General features: G+C 33.1%; 2 protein-coding genes across 3 annotated transcripts; one reads left to right on the top strand and one right to left on the bottom strand.

Moving 5' to 3' along the window:
- The first annotated feature begins 4,577 nt into the window (after nucleotides 1–4,577).
- On the top strand, nucleotides 4,578–9,571 carry LOC102622984 (malate dehydrogenase [NADP], chloroplastic). Its single transcript, XM_006485243.4, has 14 exons — nucleotides 4,578–4,936; nucleotides 5,107–5,203; nucleotides 5,545–5,631; nucleotides 6,143–6,227; nucleotides 6,828–7,009; nucleotides 7,096–7,166; nucleotides 7,259–7,349; nucleotides 7,443–7,517; nucleotides 7,603–7,704; nucleotides 7,811–7,933; nucleotides 8,340–8,408; nucleotides 8,535–8,603; nucleotides 9,049–9,102; nucleotides 9,202–9,571. The coding sequence occupies exons 1-14, from the start codon at nucleotides 4,776–4,778 to the stop codon at nucleotides 9,253–9,255; spliced, it is 1,320 nt and encodes a 439-aa protein (XP_006485306.1). The 5' UTR covers nucleotides 4,578–4,775; the 3' UTR covers nucleotides 9,256–9,571.
- A 706-nt stretch (nucleotides 9,572–10,277) lies between these two features.
- Nucleotides 10,278–14,304, bottom strand: LOC102623273 (NAC domain-containing protein 78). Of its 2 annotated transcripts, none has more exons than XM_006485244.4 (6): nucleotides 13,885–14,304; nucleotides 13,421–13,698; nucleotides 13,075–13,275; nucleotides 11,329–11,796; nucleotides 11,110–11,227; nucleotides 10,278–10,935 (listed from the first exon to the last, which is right to left on the bottom strand). In XM_006485244.4, the coding sequence occupies exons 1-6, from the start codon at nucleotides 14,051–14,053 to the stop codon at nucleotides 10,520–10,522; spliced, it is 1,650 nt and encodes a 549-aa protein (XP_006485307.1). In that variant the 5' UTR covers nucleotides 14,054–14,304; the 3' UTR covers nucleotides 10,278–10,519. The 2 variants fall into 2 exon arrangements, with proteins under 2 accessions (XP_006485307.1, XP_006485308.1); XM_006485245.4 differs by having other exon boundaries at nucleotides 11,110–11,224.
- Nucleotides 14,305–15,787: the final 1,483 nt, after the last annotated feature.

Raw genomic sequence — 15,787 nt, 5'->3', positions numbered from 1 at the left:
AAAAGTCATACTTAATAAATCATCAACAAAATCATATTTATTAATCTTCAGACTCCTTTGATCAAAAGAAAAAGCAATTTCTTTTATATAAATACTGAAATAAATAAATTATAATTGAGGCACTTTCATTTGTGATTTATTTATAAAATAAAGGTGCTATTTGTCCTAATAATTAAGGCAATTACAAACTTCATTCAGGTTTTTATATTACCTCTTTTTTATATTACTTTTTATCATTATTAATATTATTTTTTTTGGTCATTGACTATATGCTATGCAATGTAAACATAGTCACTAACATATGATAAAAATTAAAAATAGAGAAAATTGAGATTTCACATAATACTCACCACAACTACATAGTTCAAAGCAAGTTATTTTAAAAACTAAGATTCCACGTGTAATTTTTAAATGGATCTAATCCATGGAGATGTTCGTTTCTTTAATAATGGTGATCTTTTATAATAAAGAATGTATGGTTTATAAATCACGTACTTTTCAAACAAGAGTTAAAAGAGAAAATGCATTTGTGCTTAAAATTATTTTAAAATAAATGTTTTATAAATTCAAAAAACTTATTTAGTCGCATGCGTTTAGGCAATAAAAATAACAATAAATCATGTTTGATTAGCCAATAACTCTAACTCGGATTGGTCGACACCTCTTCTACTTAACTTTAAGATGGAGTGGACTTCAATTTTAATGTACTTTGATTGAATTGTATATAATATTAAAAAAAAAATTGAATCTATTAACACACCTTTATTACTCTCATAAAACCCCTATTTTAAATGCCCCTATTAAATATTTAATTGCAATCTCTTTCCTAGTAATTACATCCATTTTAGTTCCACAAATATCCTTACAGCCTAATTTCTCGGAGGAAGAAGAGGATTCTCAAACTCAGGCTAAAGGTAACCATCCAGAGAATGTCTTAAGAATATTTTTTTTTGCAATTTTGTAATTGTAGATATGAGCGTCAAGACTTTTTAGCCCCTGATATTTTTTTATCATTTTAAGTTGTTCAGGTTGATTACAAAGGTTTTCTTTTACTACAATTAGTGCCGATTCAATGCAAAATGCTTATTTATTTATTTATTTTAGAAAAAAACTTCTTTAGTATTAAAAAAAAGAAAAATGTTTTATTTATTTAACACAAAAAAATAGGTGGGGTTAGTGCCTGTTTGTTATGACTTATTTAATGGTCAGAAGTGCTTATTTAATCTTATAAACTCTTATCATAATTTTGATTGTTATTTGGTTATTTTTCTAATAGAGTTTTTGAAGTTTAAATGAATTACCTCTACTAGTAAAAGCTCAAATTTTCAACTTTTGGGAGTAGAGGTTGAATTTTTTTTTTAAATGTCAAAATATCACAAATATCTTCTACTTATTTGACAATCTTATTTATTATTTTCATAATATAACTTTAAAAAAGTTGCCTATTAAAGTAATTCTATAAATTTTTAATAAAAGTTCTTATTGATAACCAAACAACTAAACTTTTTTTTTAGTAAAAACCCTATTTATAAAAGTTCTACTTGAAAAGTTATAACAAACAGAGCCTTTAGAGGAAGAAGAAAGATGAGATGTCAATATTTATCTTAATAGGGATGACAAAATTCTCCACTGGTGAATTTTAAATAATTTATGAAAAATGAAGGATAAATAATTTCAAATTCTTAATAGGGTGGGATTTAATTTTGTACTCCCCACCCACCCCCATCCCAATCATCGTTATCTGTAAATATTTTTTAATTTTTATTTTATCAATTACAATGTTGGTTAATAAACTCTATATTTTTTTATCTAATATAAATAGAGAATAACTAAAAGAAAAACCTACAACATAATTCTTATTTAACCATTAAATATTTTTTTTTCTCTTTTAAGGTTGCGCTCTCTTCAAACAAATCAAACCTCATTCTTCAAGAATTTTCAGTAAAGTTTAGTAAGTTAAAAATATTCTACTATAGGCCAACAATTTGATTGTACCTTAATCTTGAAATACAAAAGTGTGTGCAAACATTTTACAGTTTTAATATTGTTTAAAGATATTGTTTCAAATTTTTAGAGATTTTAAAAAATAATTTAAATACTTTATAATACGATAATGATTTTATTTAAATCTAAATTTTAGTTTACTGAAAATATGTATTTATACCTACTATAAATAGGATGAGGATGGAAAAATTATTTTTTATTAGAGATTCTCCATCCCTACCCCTACTAAATTTATTGGGGTATGAAGACGAAAATTTTAATAGGGTGAGGAATGTAATAGACCTCCCAATCCGGCTTTATTGCCATCCCTATATGTTAATTATGATAAGAGGTGGAATTAATTAATTTAATTAAGGGTTAAGAGATAAAGGGGTTTTATAAGAATTATAACCGGTGCTAATAGCTCTTAGTTGTGTTGAACTTTAATATGTTGGGCTTCAATTATATTGAAGATTGAATTGTACATAATATTTTTTTTAAAAAAAGTTCCAATTCGATTAAAAGAGATTTGATAACAGTTACACAAATATTATATGCTAATTAAGTTATACTAGACAGAAATTCATTGTTGTGCCTCACGTACATAGAAGTGTGTGTGTATAAAGAAAAATTTCTAATTCGAATTTAAAATATGGGATTTCCGAACAAAAAAATGATTCTATATATATGTGAGTATGTGTATATATATTTAAAATTATAAAAGAGATTAATTGTTCGTCAATCATGATAAATCAAATGGCTTTCCAATGGAAAATTTCATCACTTTGAATTTACATTTTATTTATTTAAATTATTGCAGACAAACTGTATATCTAATTAAAAACTGTGTTAATTGTGTTTATTCAATTAATTAATTAGTTAAATGGCTTTCTAGACCATGTTCCGTATTTATTGCAATCATTCAATCATAAGTAATGATTCAAATTTCAAAATTTTATTTTAAATTATATCCTAAATAATGTGAGAAGTGATGTGGGATTCATCGAGTATGAAGATGACATTCAGGTTTTGGATCTTGGCTGTTGGATATTGCATTCCTTTTGCTTTTTTTTTTTTTATATATTCATTCTCATTAAGGAAAAAAAAAAAAGGATCTTGATGGGATCCGGGTATACGTAGCTTTCCTTGGAGCCACTCAAAATAACATTCCAAGCTGGATAAGGAGGAATTGGTGAATAGAGTCAAATGACTCATATATTGGCCTTGGTATATATTCCTATGGTGATGAAATGCCAAATAATAATATTGCAGCTGAACGAATATAGCATTATTTCCATTCTGATATGGGATAAGAGAATACTGTAATTTGTGGAGATAGAAAATCATATTCTTTAGAAAACTGGTTAAGCTAAAAGCTTATGAACCTCTTCTTACATTAAATTTGAACTAAATTTGAGATAAAAGCTCGTAAACAGATTAAAAGATAAGAGTTCGAAAGTAAACAATAAAATTTAAAAAAAATTGCACTTATTGAAAATTCAACTTAAGACTTTAGTTCTGTGATAGAAAAAATAATTTGACTTAAGTTAATAAAAAGAGTCCAAAAATAGTATTCATGACAAATTTGATCTTTATTTTCATAAAGTTATTTACGTGATTCCAGCTTGCCGTTATTATTTTGATGAAGTTATAAACAATAGGATATATAACTTTTACTTTGTGGTAACAATCTGACAACATGTCATCTATATTTTGAATATACAAAAGACATGTCATAAATGATCTATCCACTCTTTCGACTAGTCATCTTGTCTATGGTATGAATTTTAAACGATAAAATACATACTATTAATAACAATACCACAAAAAGTTCGATAAAATAACTTTAAATATCTAATAATTGCTATACTAATAATTTTAATTTTCCTTTAAGTTAATTTAATTAGTTTGGTCAAATCATCAATTATCCAAACACAAGATAATACTAAATATAATCTGACATAATGGAGTCATCTTATTCAGTGTAATCTCATCCACTCAAATCTAACATACTAAACATGCAATTAAAATTTTAGTTGTTGTCCTTTCAAGACTAAACTAAACTTACAATACAACAACGATAAACAACACCTAAATTTCCTGAAAAAGCATATGTCAATCTGAAATTTTTTTTTGTATAGTAATCTGAAGAAACGTTTGCACAAAATTTGATCAAGTAATTGAGCAAGCCAGTTACGTAGGTATAATCAACTATCAACAAAATTGAGACAATATTTACATTGGCAGGAGTTGATTTCTACATGGTTATAGAAAATTTCATCAACTATTCAAAAGAGAATTGATAGCTGGATCCTATCACCAAACCAAGCTTGCATATACATACAAGCAAGCCAATCCCCATACTTCTTTCAATTGGACTTTTCTTACAAACTCACATGCCAAAATTCAACACCACAAACACAAATCAAATTACAGGTTAAAAAGCCAATATGTACTACTAACTCCCCATAACCAGTTAACTAACCATAAAACTGTAAAAGCCCAAGTCACCCACTAGAGATTTTATGGATGACAATGCCTTTACATGTGTCACTTGCACGGCCTTATACTAATATTTCAAATCATCCATAATTCCACTTCTACACTTCTACTCCTCTCCCTCCAAACCATTAAACCCCCCCTTCATTTCACTCTCATCAATTTCTCATACATACATAAGCCTTCCGAATCTTTCTCTCAAGACAAGACTTTTTAGTTTTAAATCTTTTCTGTTCACCTGCTGTTTCTTTTTCTCGAAATACTTTCTTTATATACCTCTGCTGGCTGCTGACATGGCGGTGGTGGCACAGCTGTCACCATCTTCATACACCGAAACCACCCGTCTCAGCTCTTCACAGCTCTCACTCTCATCGACCCACCTTTCATCTCTCCGTCGCCGTGCTTTTCGACCCATCATCGGACCCAGAAACCCCACCATCTCTTGCTCTGTAAAGTAAGCGAGCAGTTTTTTTTTTTTTTAAATTTGAATCAATATATAGAGGGAGAGAGAGTTATATATGTACATGTGTATATATTTCTTTGCATTGGTTAATACTGTTATTAGTACTGTGCTTTTTTTATTTTGAGTGATCTCAAAGGGATTTGCTTGTTTTTGTGTCTCAGTCAAGTTCAAGCCCCGGTCGCAGTTGAACGAGATGATCCTAAGAGCAAGACTAACGATTGCTATGGTGTTTTCTGTCTCACATATGATCTCAAAGCTGTAAGTTCTTTAATTGTTTGCTATACCTGGGCGTGTCAGTATGTACGTATTATGTATACATATGTGCGTGTGTTCTGTTCTGGAGAGGGAATGGTTTGCTTTGCATGTATTTGGAGTTTGTGATACAAGTGCATTGATATTGTTTGTTGATTTGCTTGTTTCTAATTGGTGCTTCTTGTTGTTGATGTGAGTAAATGTTGAGTCACTTTATTGAATGGTTCTGCTTATTATGATTATTGTTTGTTGACTTGGCTTGAGGGTTGTAGTTATCTTGTCTTTATTGATTGATTGTGTTCAATTTGTGCTTATAACAAGAGATCTTTGTCAAATTGTCTTTACAGGAAGAGGAGACAAAATCCTGGAAGAAAATGGTTAATATTGCAGTGTCGGGTGCTGCTGGGATGATTGCTAATCATTTACTTTTCAAAGTAAGGAAATCCTGTTAATCAAATTTTTATCACAAGTAAACCGTGATTAACTTCTGTAACTTGCTTTATTTTTGATAGACTCTGGTCACCATTATGTTTTGGTTGATGTTAGAATTTGTGTTTTTAACTTCCTCTAGAATGGTGCGGATAAGGTAGTGGGTCCTCAACAATAAATAACAGTGAACTGTCATTCGTATGATTCCATTCATAGACTGTATACACAGTCAGCTGTGCCTTATAATCCTGAAAGAAAAGCTGTTTGGTAGATTTCATCATAAAGTCCTATGTGAATAATTCAAATCAAGATTAATTGCCCTGTTGGCCATACATTGTAATTATTGCCATTCTTTTTCTCCTCGTCAAATAAAATTATTCATTTCCTATGGGAACCAGATTGTTGAACTTGAACTAAAAATTATTGGTGTATTTATATTGGGATAATATATTTGCTTCAGTGATGTAAATGACCTTGTAATAGCAATAGAATTTCTAACTTGTCTTTTTCTTCCAGCTCGCAGCTGGGGAGGTTTTAGGGCCAGATCAACCGATTGCATTGAAACTACTGGGATCTGAAAGGTCCTTACAGGCCCTTGAAGGTTGGTACTCTAATATACCTTTTACTATCATTTTAATCAACAGTCTCAGACAAGCTGTCCGGAACTCTTGTTCTTTCTGTCTGTGGGTGCTTATGTTTGTAAATGCTATGAAATTTATAATTGAGAGAAAATGTGTATGATTGATCCTCCTGTACAGTAGAAAAAAACTGATAGTATAAAATGATATTATTTGTTGAAAGAATACAGAAAGTAACAAGATTGATCAATGTATTCTAGTTGTCTCATATTCTGTTCAAGTCACTGTAATTCCACCATGCATTCTTATCCACTATGCCAATATTTTTAAAAAAATTAAAAATTGCATCCCAATATGTTATACCTGGTGCTTGGTATCAGCTGGAATAAGAATTGGATGATTAGAGAACTTAACCTTGTCATCCTAAGCTGCAAATTTTAGTTTATCTCCCTGTTTTTCAATTTATGTTTAATGCATGTGATTGTAATATGCTCCAAGACCCAAAGAAGTGAATTGACAATGTACAGGTTTAGACTGGTTTCCTTCATTCTGGAGATCTATATCTCATTTTTATTTTTTGCCTTGTAGATGCATCTATCAACTTAATGTTTTCATGTATGCAGGAGTGGCGATGGAACTTGAGGATTCCTTGTTTCCTTTGTTGAGGGAGGTGAAAATCGGAATAAATCCATATGAGCTGTTTGAAGATGCAGAATGGGCCCTTCTGATTGGAGCAAAGCCTCGTGGGCCAGGAATGGAAAGAGCCGGCTTATTAGATATCAATGGCCAGATATTTGCAGAGCAGGTTCAATGTGTATATGCATTTTGGACCTACTTCTGAATCCCATTTGCAACAATTTCCAATTCTGATCTTGGTGCACAATTTTGTAGGGAAAAGCTCTCAATGCTGTCGCATCCCGTAATGTCAAGGTGATAGTTGTGGGGAACCCCTGTAACACCAAGTAAGAAGATCGCCTTTATGGCTACTATGGTTGATACCTAGGCTTTTTTTCCTCTGTGTTATCTCTGATTGGTAATTTCTTTTCATTTGCAGTGCTTTAATTTGTTTAAAAAATGCTCCCAGCATACCTGCAAAGAACTTTCATGCTTTGACTAGATTAGATGAAAATAGAGCAAAATGCCAGGTATAGCTCTTACCTACTAGACCCAGAAATCATAAGTAGTTATTCTTTGACCATCTGTCAATAATTGTTGTACTTATTGGCTATTTTGTGCAGCTCGCCCTTAAAGCAGGTGTATTCTACGACAAAGTGTCAAATATGACCATCTGGGGAAACCACTCAACCACTCAGGTCAACAAGCAGATACTGTAAACATAGTACATAGGTCAAATTACTCCAATATTTTTTAAAAGGAACTCTGTGAAACTGTTGCCAGGTTCCGGACTTCCTAAATGCTAGGATCAATGGCTTACCTGTGAAAGAGGTTATCAAGGACCACAAATGGCTGGAAGAGGGGTTCACTGAAACAATCCAGAAGGTAAGATTGGTTGATAACTTCACCTTAATTTTATTTGTAATGAATTGCATAGTCTTCCTATAAACTCTTTTAAGCCTTCATGAACAAGTATAAATTTGATTTTCAGAGAGGTGGACTACTGATTAAGAAATGGGGAAGATCTTCAGCTGCATCCACTTCTGTGTCAATTGTTGATGCCATGAAGTCTCTAGTAACTCCCACACCCGAGGGTGATTGGTTTTCATCTGGCGTAAGTTTATTGTTTCCTGCTCTTTTTTCCTTCTAAGAAAGGTCAGGCTATTTATTCTCAAGAAATTTTATAGTTGGAGATTCATTATCTTTACTTGTCCTAGTGGCGTGAAAAAAGAAAGTTGAAAAACTAACAACCTCTTACGTAGAAATTGCAATATATTTAGACAGCTGAAAGTTCTGGATATTATTTATCAAGCCCTTCATTACTTGTTTTTGAAAGGGTTACGGAGTTCATAAGTGTGAATTCTTTTATTCAATTAACAATTTTTTTTTCTAACACCCAAACCCTGCCCTGTTTGGTGGAGATAGCTTCATACCGAGACCTCATCAGCTAATAAAAAATTTCAGTCGGCTTTGGTTTCTAGAGTTTTATATTTCTCTGACAGTTAAAAATGCAAATGTAGGTTTATACAAATGGAAATCCTTACGGCATAGCAGAGGATATTGTCTTCAGCATGCCATGCAGATCAAAAGTAAGTTTGATCTAGTATCTTCTTTCTCATAATTTTTTTTTAATTTTCTAAATTTTCTGTAAACATAAAGAGATCTGTGCTCATACGCACTTAGTTAATTTCTAAGAAAGTTACATCGGTATGCAGGGAGATGGTGATTATGAACTTGTCAAGGATGTAATATTTGATGACTACCTTCGCAAGCGGATAGCGAAGGTATGATCCAACATACTTCTGCAAAGAATTTTTTCGCTACTGAACACCATATGCAAACCAAAGTAGAAGAAAGATAAATCAAATCTTGTCCAAAGGGAGTATTATACATAATATTTTAAGAATATGAATGGGATACTTAAAAAATGGCATAATTCCATGATCAACCAAGTGTACGTTGCTAAGAGTGGTTATTACATTTCTATCCTTCACGTATTTCAAATATTAGTTTCATGAATACAAATGGAAACAACCTTTAAAATGGAATCATCTCTTGATACACTAGGATGCCGACCTGAGAAGTCATATAGTGTTTGCTTCTGCTGCCAGGAGCAATAAAGTATTGTGCCAACTCTAACCAAAAAGAATTCAAACCAGTTCAATGTCCTGGACTTTGGATAAATTCTTTAAACCATTTTTAGACATGACTGACACCGTTTCTTTACAGACCGAACAAGAGTTGCTAGCTGAGAAGAAATGTGTGGCCCATCTTACAGGAGAGGTATATATATATTTAATATTTTTCTACCACAAAATTGCTCTTCTTTTCGTTAATACTACTAAGATTAATATCGTATTCTATCCCCTTTTTTCTTTTCAGGGCATTGCTTTTTGTGATCTACCAGAGGACACTATGCTTCCCGGAGAAATGTAAACGTGGTTAGGGCTCTAGGAAATCATGACTGCTACTGCAATAAGCTGTAGAGTGAGAAGGCAGAATATGAACTATTTATTTATTACGAGTGTGCAGGATAACGTGCCAGTATTAAACCATTTAATGAAATTTGAGATTGGAAGTGTCCAGTCAAGTTGGCTTGGCTTGGCTTTTGCCGTGGTTACCTTATGTGTGAATACTCGACACTGATATACCACACCACATAAGAACGTTTACATTCTGTATTATTTGTCCTTATGTATAATCACAGTATGTACCTCACAGAATGATAATTTGTGAATCATATTTTTCTAAATCCTTAGGTTTCTCTAATCCGTAGTTGCAGTCTCCTTGTCATATACAATGTTGCCTGGAAGACTTCTGCCAGCTATTTAGAGCCATGGAGACTGCAAGGACTAGATGATAATGAGATTCTTCATAGAAGGAAAGACATGAAGCATTTCTACAAAGGAAGAGTTACTCCGTCGATTCAAATGATAAAAACTCTAATACGGTATAAAAAATCACAAATATGTTCGCTGAAAGGTGGGGGTTGTGCCATTTGGCTGGTATAAAATGCCGTAACTACTAGGCCAGCCCTTTGAAGCTTGCTAGGATAACATATCAATAGTTGGATTTGCAAGACCATGCTGTCATTTGCAAGCCTTGATCAACAGATTCTTGCTGCAAGCCTGGATTTCACGTGCGACGGGTCATATCGTTTCCAAAAAAGAGATAAAAAAACCTCCACTTTCCTACTTCTTGAATGGGAACAAGTTTGATCTTCCTTGAATGATTCATCTAGTGCTTAGCAAACCATAAGCAGCATTGCCCAGAAAGCAGATAAAATTCATCAAGCAAGAAAGCAAATAACAAAAAACGATCTAGGGTACACTGGAGAGTACAGTTTCATCCTTGCCAGAATGCTGCTGTGAACAAAGAACTTCATAACAATCAGCACAGCACATCTAATTGTAATTTTAACATAGCATATAGATTTATTTCAAGGCAAGACTCCAACAGGAAAGCGAAACCAGAATTTCAAATAATATTATCGTATTCGACTACAAGTGTGGACATATTTAAAAGTTACAATGGTATAAAGTATATAAGACGCCAACTTAATTTGACAGTCAAAAAGTTACATATAACAACATATCTGCAATGAGGTGGTGTCCAAGTCAATAATCTATAAAGAAATATCAATATCAACCAACCCTATCAACTTAACCAGCAAATAAAGTTTTGGATGCAGTAATCCTGTTTACTTGGCAGAGACACAGGCACCAATCTTAAAACCCACTGAAAGAATTACGATCCAAAGGAACAACAACAACCACAAGCTCCGGAACACCACCGACCCCGTCTTACCAGAGAAAATGTTACCCGCCGGTTCAAAACTGGTATGACTAGGACTGATGACATTTTGTGACAAGTCAAAAGAAAAGACAATATTCATATCCCCATTCTTGCCAACCGACCAGTCCAATCCACTTCCACTTAAAGTGATATTTCTGATTCTGATCATACCGGCAGTAACATGAACTGAACTGGACGGATGAGCCAATGAATTGAGTCGAAGAGCTGCATCCTTCGTAGGGAACTCCGAGGCAAATGCAGGAGCAGCAGCAACGTTGCCCAACATTTGACTGGCCTGTTTGAGGAAGGGATACTTGACATCTGCACCATACGAAAAAATTAATGATTCCAGATAAATAAGAAAGGATGAAAGGAAAACAAGTGCACAGACTATAGTACGACAGATCTTAAGTTGCAATACATATTAGCTTACGAAATCCACACAGAGGAGAACACGGAGAACCAGTGATGCCAACTGAAATGACATAATTTTACCTGATTCGGATTTGACAATATCTGGCTTTTGCTCTGAAGTGGATGCAACATCATTACCATGTACTTCAACTTGATGCTGGCCAGCCATGGACATTTGATCAGTTACTTCAGTCACCTGCTGTTGCAAATGTAACAAACCAGATTAATACACCAACCGAAAAAATAGAAGATGAGAGAAAGAAATGAGGAGGAGAAAGAAGTTCAAAATTGAACTTCTACCTCTGTTGTGAGAGGCACTTGGTCAGAATTGTTGTCTCCGCTCCCCAGAATTTCAGAAGCATCAAAAGTCAGGTACTCTGAGTTGTCATCATTAGCATCAAAGAAATTAAGGTACTCTTCAACCATGTCAAACCCTTGAGAATCAGCTTCAACAGTGCTTGATAGATCGTTAGCTTCTAGGTATAATCCATCACTGAATTGAGGATTATCAGTAGCATCCAAGTAAGGCTCATTGAGAAAATAATTAACGCCACCAGCATTGACACCATTGCTAGAATCAATATATTCATCTTTTACCGGTCTTGCATCCATCAGCTCTGAATTATGCTGTGTGGCACCCACGCCTATCATGGGCTTCTGATTATCTGGACTCAAGTCCCTTGAATGCTCAACATGGTTGCTTGACTCTCCATGATAGAAGTTCAAATGACGCGGGGCATTTTCAGATTGATTTGCAACATCAATATTCTGGCAAAAGGCATAATTTTCAGGACACTGTAAATCCAAAAGTCTAAATGCCAACTACCTAACAATAGTATTTAACACTTTTTTATATTGTCATTTATATTGTCACGAAGCAGCATGCAGTGTTATTTTTGTGCTCATAAAAGTCAGTGCCAGTTACAGCTCAAAATAATAACTTCCGTCAGTAAGACTATTGTGCAACTCCTACAATCAACAAATAAAGTGAAAAATCTAATAAATTGGTTGCTAAAAAGAAATATCTACGGAAAAAAATCAAATAGAGATGAAAGGAAAGCGGATTTTCTTCTTCTGAAAAACTTCAAAGAAATAAGTTTTAGCAAAGTGGAGACATGAAGACAGTATCTAAAAATAATTATAAAATGAATCCAAATGTCAATAAGAAAAGCATATAAGCCTCTGTGCCCAAGCCCAAACCCAAATGGACTCTTCTTCCAGGTCAAGAGTCAAAAATATCCTAGATCAGCTTAAAACTCAAAATATAACATAACAAAAATAATGACACTTAATACAATCACAGTTCCTCATTGGTGGAATCTCCTTGCTTGACATTTTACTAACGATCCAATATGGTATATACATTTTCATCTGAATATTCTTGTGAAATTTAAGCCTTCATCTATTAAATAACTATCCGAGACAACCAATTAATTCTCTATTGTACAACTATTAAAGTGAGCAAATCACACACTTTTGGAGTTTACTCCCATAAATGCCCTTCCAAAATATAACTGTTTGCAGAAAATTGGATAATGAGAATACTTTTAGTCCAAAAAGCTAGAAAACTAAATCTAAGTGATCTGTTCAAAACATGTGCAAGTTAATTAAAAAGGAAAAGTTTATAACTCCACTCTCTCTCTTAACCCCCCCCCCCCCTTTTCTTTTTCTCTTGTTAAACTTCATTTATTCAACATCAATCATATAACCGCCAATATTTCTCAGTACTTTGCAGGAAAATTTCAACGCTCACATGTAAGTTTAGATAACAATTTGAATCTTAAATATTATGGATTATTCTATATTTTCTTAAATGACAAAGTAACATACACTTAACTTCAAGGTAAGACACCCTAAGACAACAATATTAATGTAATTCTCTCAGTTTATCGCCTCGTGATAGTTGAATTCATTTGCAAAACATGGACAGTCACTCACTCATCCATATAACATTTAACACCAATACATCCAAGACTCAAATTAAAAGGATGATATGCCATTGTAAACAAAATCAATTCTAAAAATCATGATTAGATAAAATCAAACCTGATCAAGGTCATTCGTTTCAAAATATGCATCATCACTAACCACCAATTCGTCAGCAACCACGTCATGACCTGGTACAAGAGCTGCGTCAACCACCTCATCATCCTCCCATTCCTCTTCAATAAAAGGTGCCCCATACTGCTCCCCATTCTTTGGCCCTGATCCACTCTTCTGGAATATCCTACACAGAACAAATGCATCCTTCCCCAACACAACCAACAACCAATCAATTTCCACTAGTTGCAAAAACACTAAAAAAAAAAAAGAGAGAGAGAGACAATTGATCAAATACCAAAACAACACAAATAAAAACACAAATCCCAAACAGAGTCCTCCATGATCTCACCTGCGCAACTCCAGCTTTCTCCAAATCGTCATCAGTGAGGCGGTACTCATGCATCACCCAATTGGTACGTTCGCCATGAGGAGCCCTCCCCATGTGATAGACAAGGGTCTTCTTCATCCCAACAGTCCGCGTATTATGATGAACAGGGCGATCCTTCCCAGTGGTCTTCCAGTATCCTTTTTCAGTGGCCCTATTGGTCCTCGACCCATTGCCATACTTCTTATCCAACATACTAAAAAAATACCACTCCTTGTCCCTAGTTTTCAACCTCGACTTATCTAAACCCACCAGGATAAAGTAAAATTAAAAATAAAATTAGACAAATTAGGACATCGTATCCTAACAAATAGATTAAAGACAAATATTTACAAGTATATATATTTACCATACCTGAAGAATAACTAGATCTGTACAAAAATCGTAACTTTGTGAGCAAAAAATGAAATTTAGGGAAAACAAAGTACCAGGTAGGTCCCAAGGCTCGGACTTGTAAATATCGGTGACGCAGATTGGGTTGAACCGGAGCGATCTATGGCAAACCTTCCGTTTCAAATAATACCGTACGAGTTCCTCATCGGTGGGGTGAAATCGGAACCCCGGAGCTAACGACGTCGATGCAAACTCACGGCCCATCAATCGAAGCGAATTACAGAAATAAAGGATTCGATTAATTAAATTGTTATAAAAAAGATAATTAGAACTTTAGCTGAATTTTTTCAAAATTAGGGTTTAGGTTTTTTTTTTTTTGGGGTTTTTTTTGGGGTTAATTAATTGGAGTTTCAGAAAAAGTGGGAGAAGCGAGCCAGAGAAAGACGAGACATCTTGCTGAGGAAGAAATGAATAGTGCGAAGTCTGTCCCGCTTTGAATTAAGTAGCAATTGAGGAAGCACTGCTAGGATTACCCGTCGTGTGTCTTTTTCTCTATTTTATTGTAGTCGACGTGGCTTTTGTATAGGATTGACACGTGAGCAGGCAGGAGTGGGTGTGACCATAACACGTGCGGAGCCAATGGTAGGCGGTTGCTTGCTCGCTCCGCGCAATTGACGTAACCGCATCCGTCAAGTGATTGCTTTAAATATAATCAAAATGACGGATATGTCCTCTCGAAGACTTGGACTTCGCTGAGATACTTAAAACGAACCGTATCGATAGAGTCAGTCAACATCGATGTAACACTATTGTTGCACTTGCATCCTCGAAAAAGAACCATATCGATAAATCAAAATCTAGGCTGTCTGATTTGTTCGCTCTCTCTAAGTCAAAAAAATTGTACAATAATTATTATGTTTCCCTCTAGCATATGTTAATTAATTCCCTCACCTTACATGTGATTTGAGGATTGTGACATATTTTGCATAAGCTGATTAAGGTTTAAGAGAAATCCTACATAATCTAATTATCAAGCTGTACACCAACATTTTGTCCCTCTGCTTCATTAAGCTCTAGTATGTTGTATAAAAGGCCTTACCGTTCTTCCATAAAATTAATAGATTATTAATGATGAATATATTTATCCTGTGAGTGGATATCCAAGTGAAAATTCGTATCTATTTTGTAAAATAAATGTGTTCGATTTTTGTGGGTAGGGGTACATATCTTTTAAAACGTAGGAATATATGTCTCGCAACTATTTTCGGGTTATTTTTTTATGAGGAACCTCAAATTGTATTATAAAAGTATGTTTGGTATGTATAACAGGATAGGATGGAATGTGATTGAATAGAATGAGAAATGATAGAATATAAATGAAATATATTTAATACCATCATGTTTTTGGAATAGTTCAAGATTTGATTGGATTGAATAATAAAATATTATTGAAATTAATTTAAAATAACTAAATATTTATTTGATCATAGTTTAATGGATTAATACAAATGAAAAATTAATGTAAAAAAAGAATATTTTTATTTATAACAATTTATATTTTATTTACATTAATATGTGATAAATGTAATAAATATCATTGTGAATTTTTAATAACACATAATATAAATAATAACTTCAAAATAAATAAATAATTTGTCTTAATAATAGTTAAATTTTCATAAAATTATAAATTATTAAATCACTATAATATAATTATTGGGAAATATATTAAATAAATAAAAATAAAAATGATTTATTTTTAACTAATATCATTGACGTTGATTGGTCTAATAAAATTTAATATCAAATTGTAAATAAATTTAAATTCCAAACAAACCCATAATTCCTTTTTTTTTTTCTTTTTTTGGAAGGTATGAATTTCATCTCAAGATTAATAATGGCCAACAATACAACAATACATCGCCATAAAAGGGTAAATAAACGACCATATCTAGCTTAAGTAAAATATAGAGGATAAGATCCAAGACTCAAGCCTAA

This window comes from Citrus sinensis, chromosome 4, assembly GCF_022201045.2.
Source record: "Citrus sinensis cultivar Valencia sweet orange chromosome 4, DVS_A1.0, whole genome shotgun sequence".
Lineage (NCBI taxonomy): Eukaryota > Viridiplantae > Streptophyta > Magnoliopsida > Sapindales > Rutaceae > Citrus > Citrus sinensis.
Note: the sequence above shows the minus strand (reverse complement) of the source record. Positions and strands in the feature narration are given on the sequence as shown.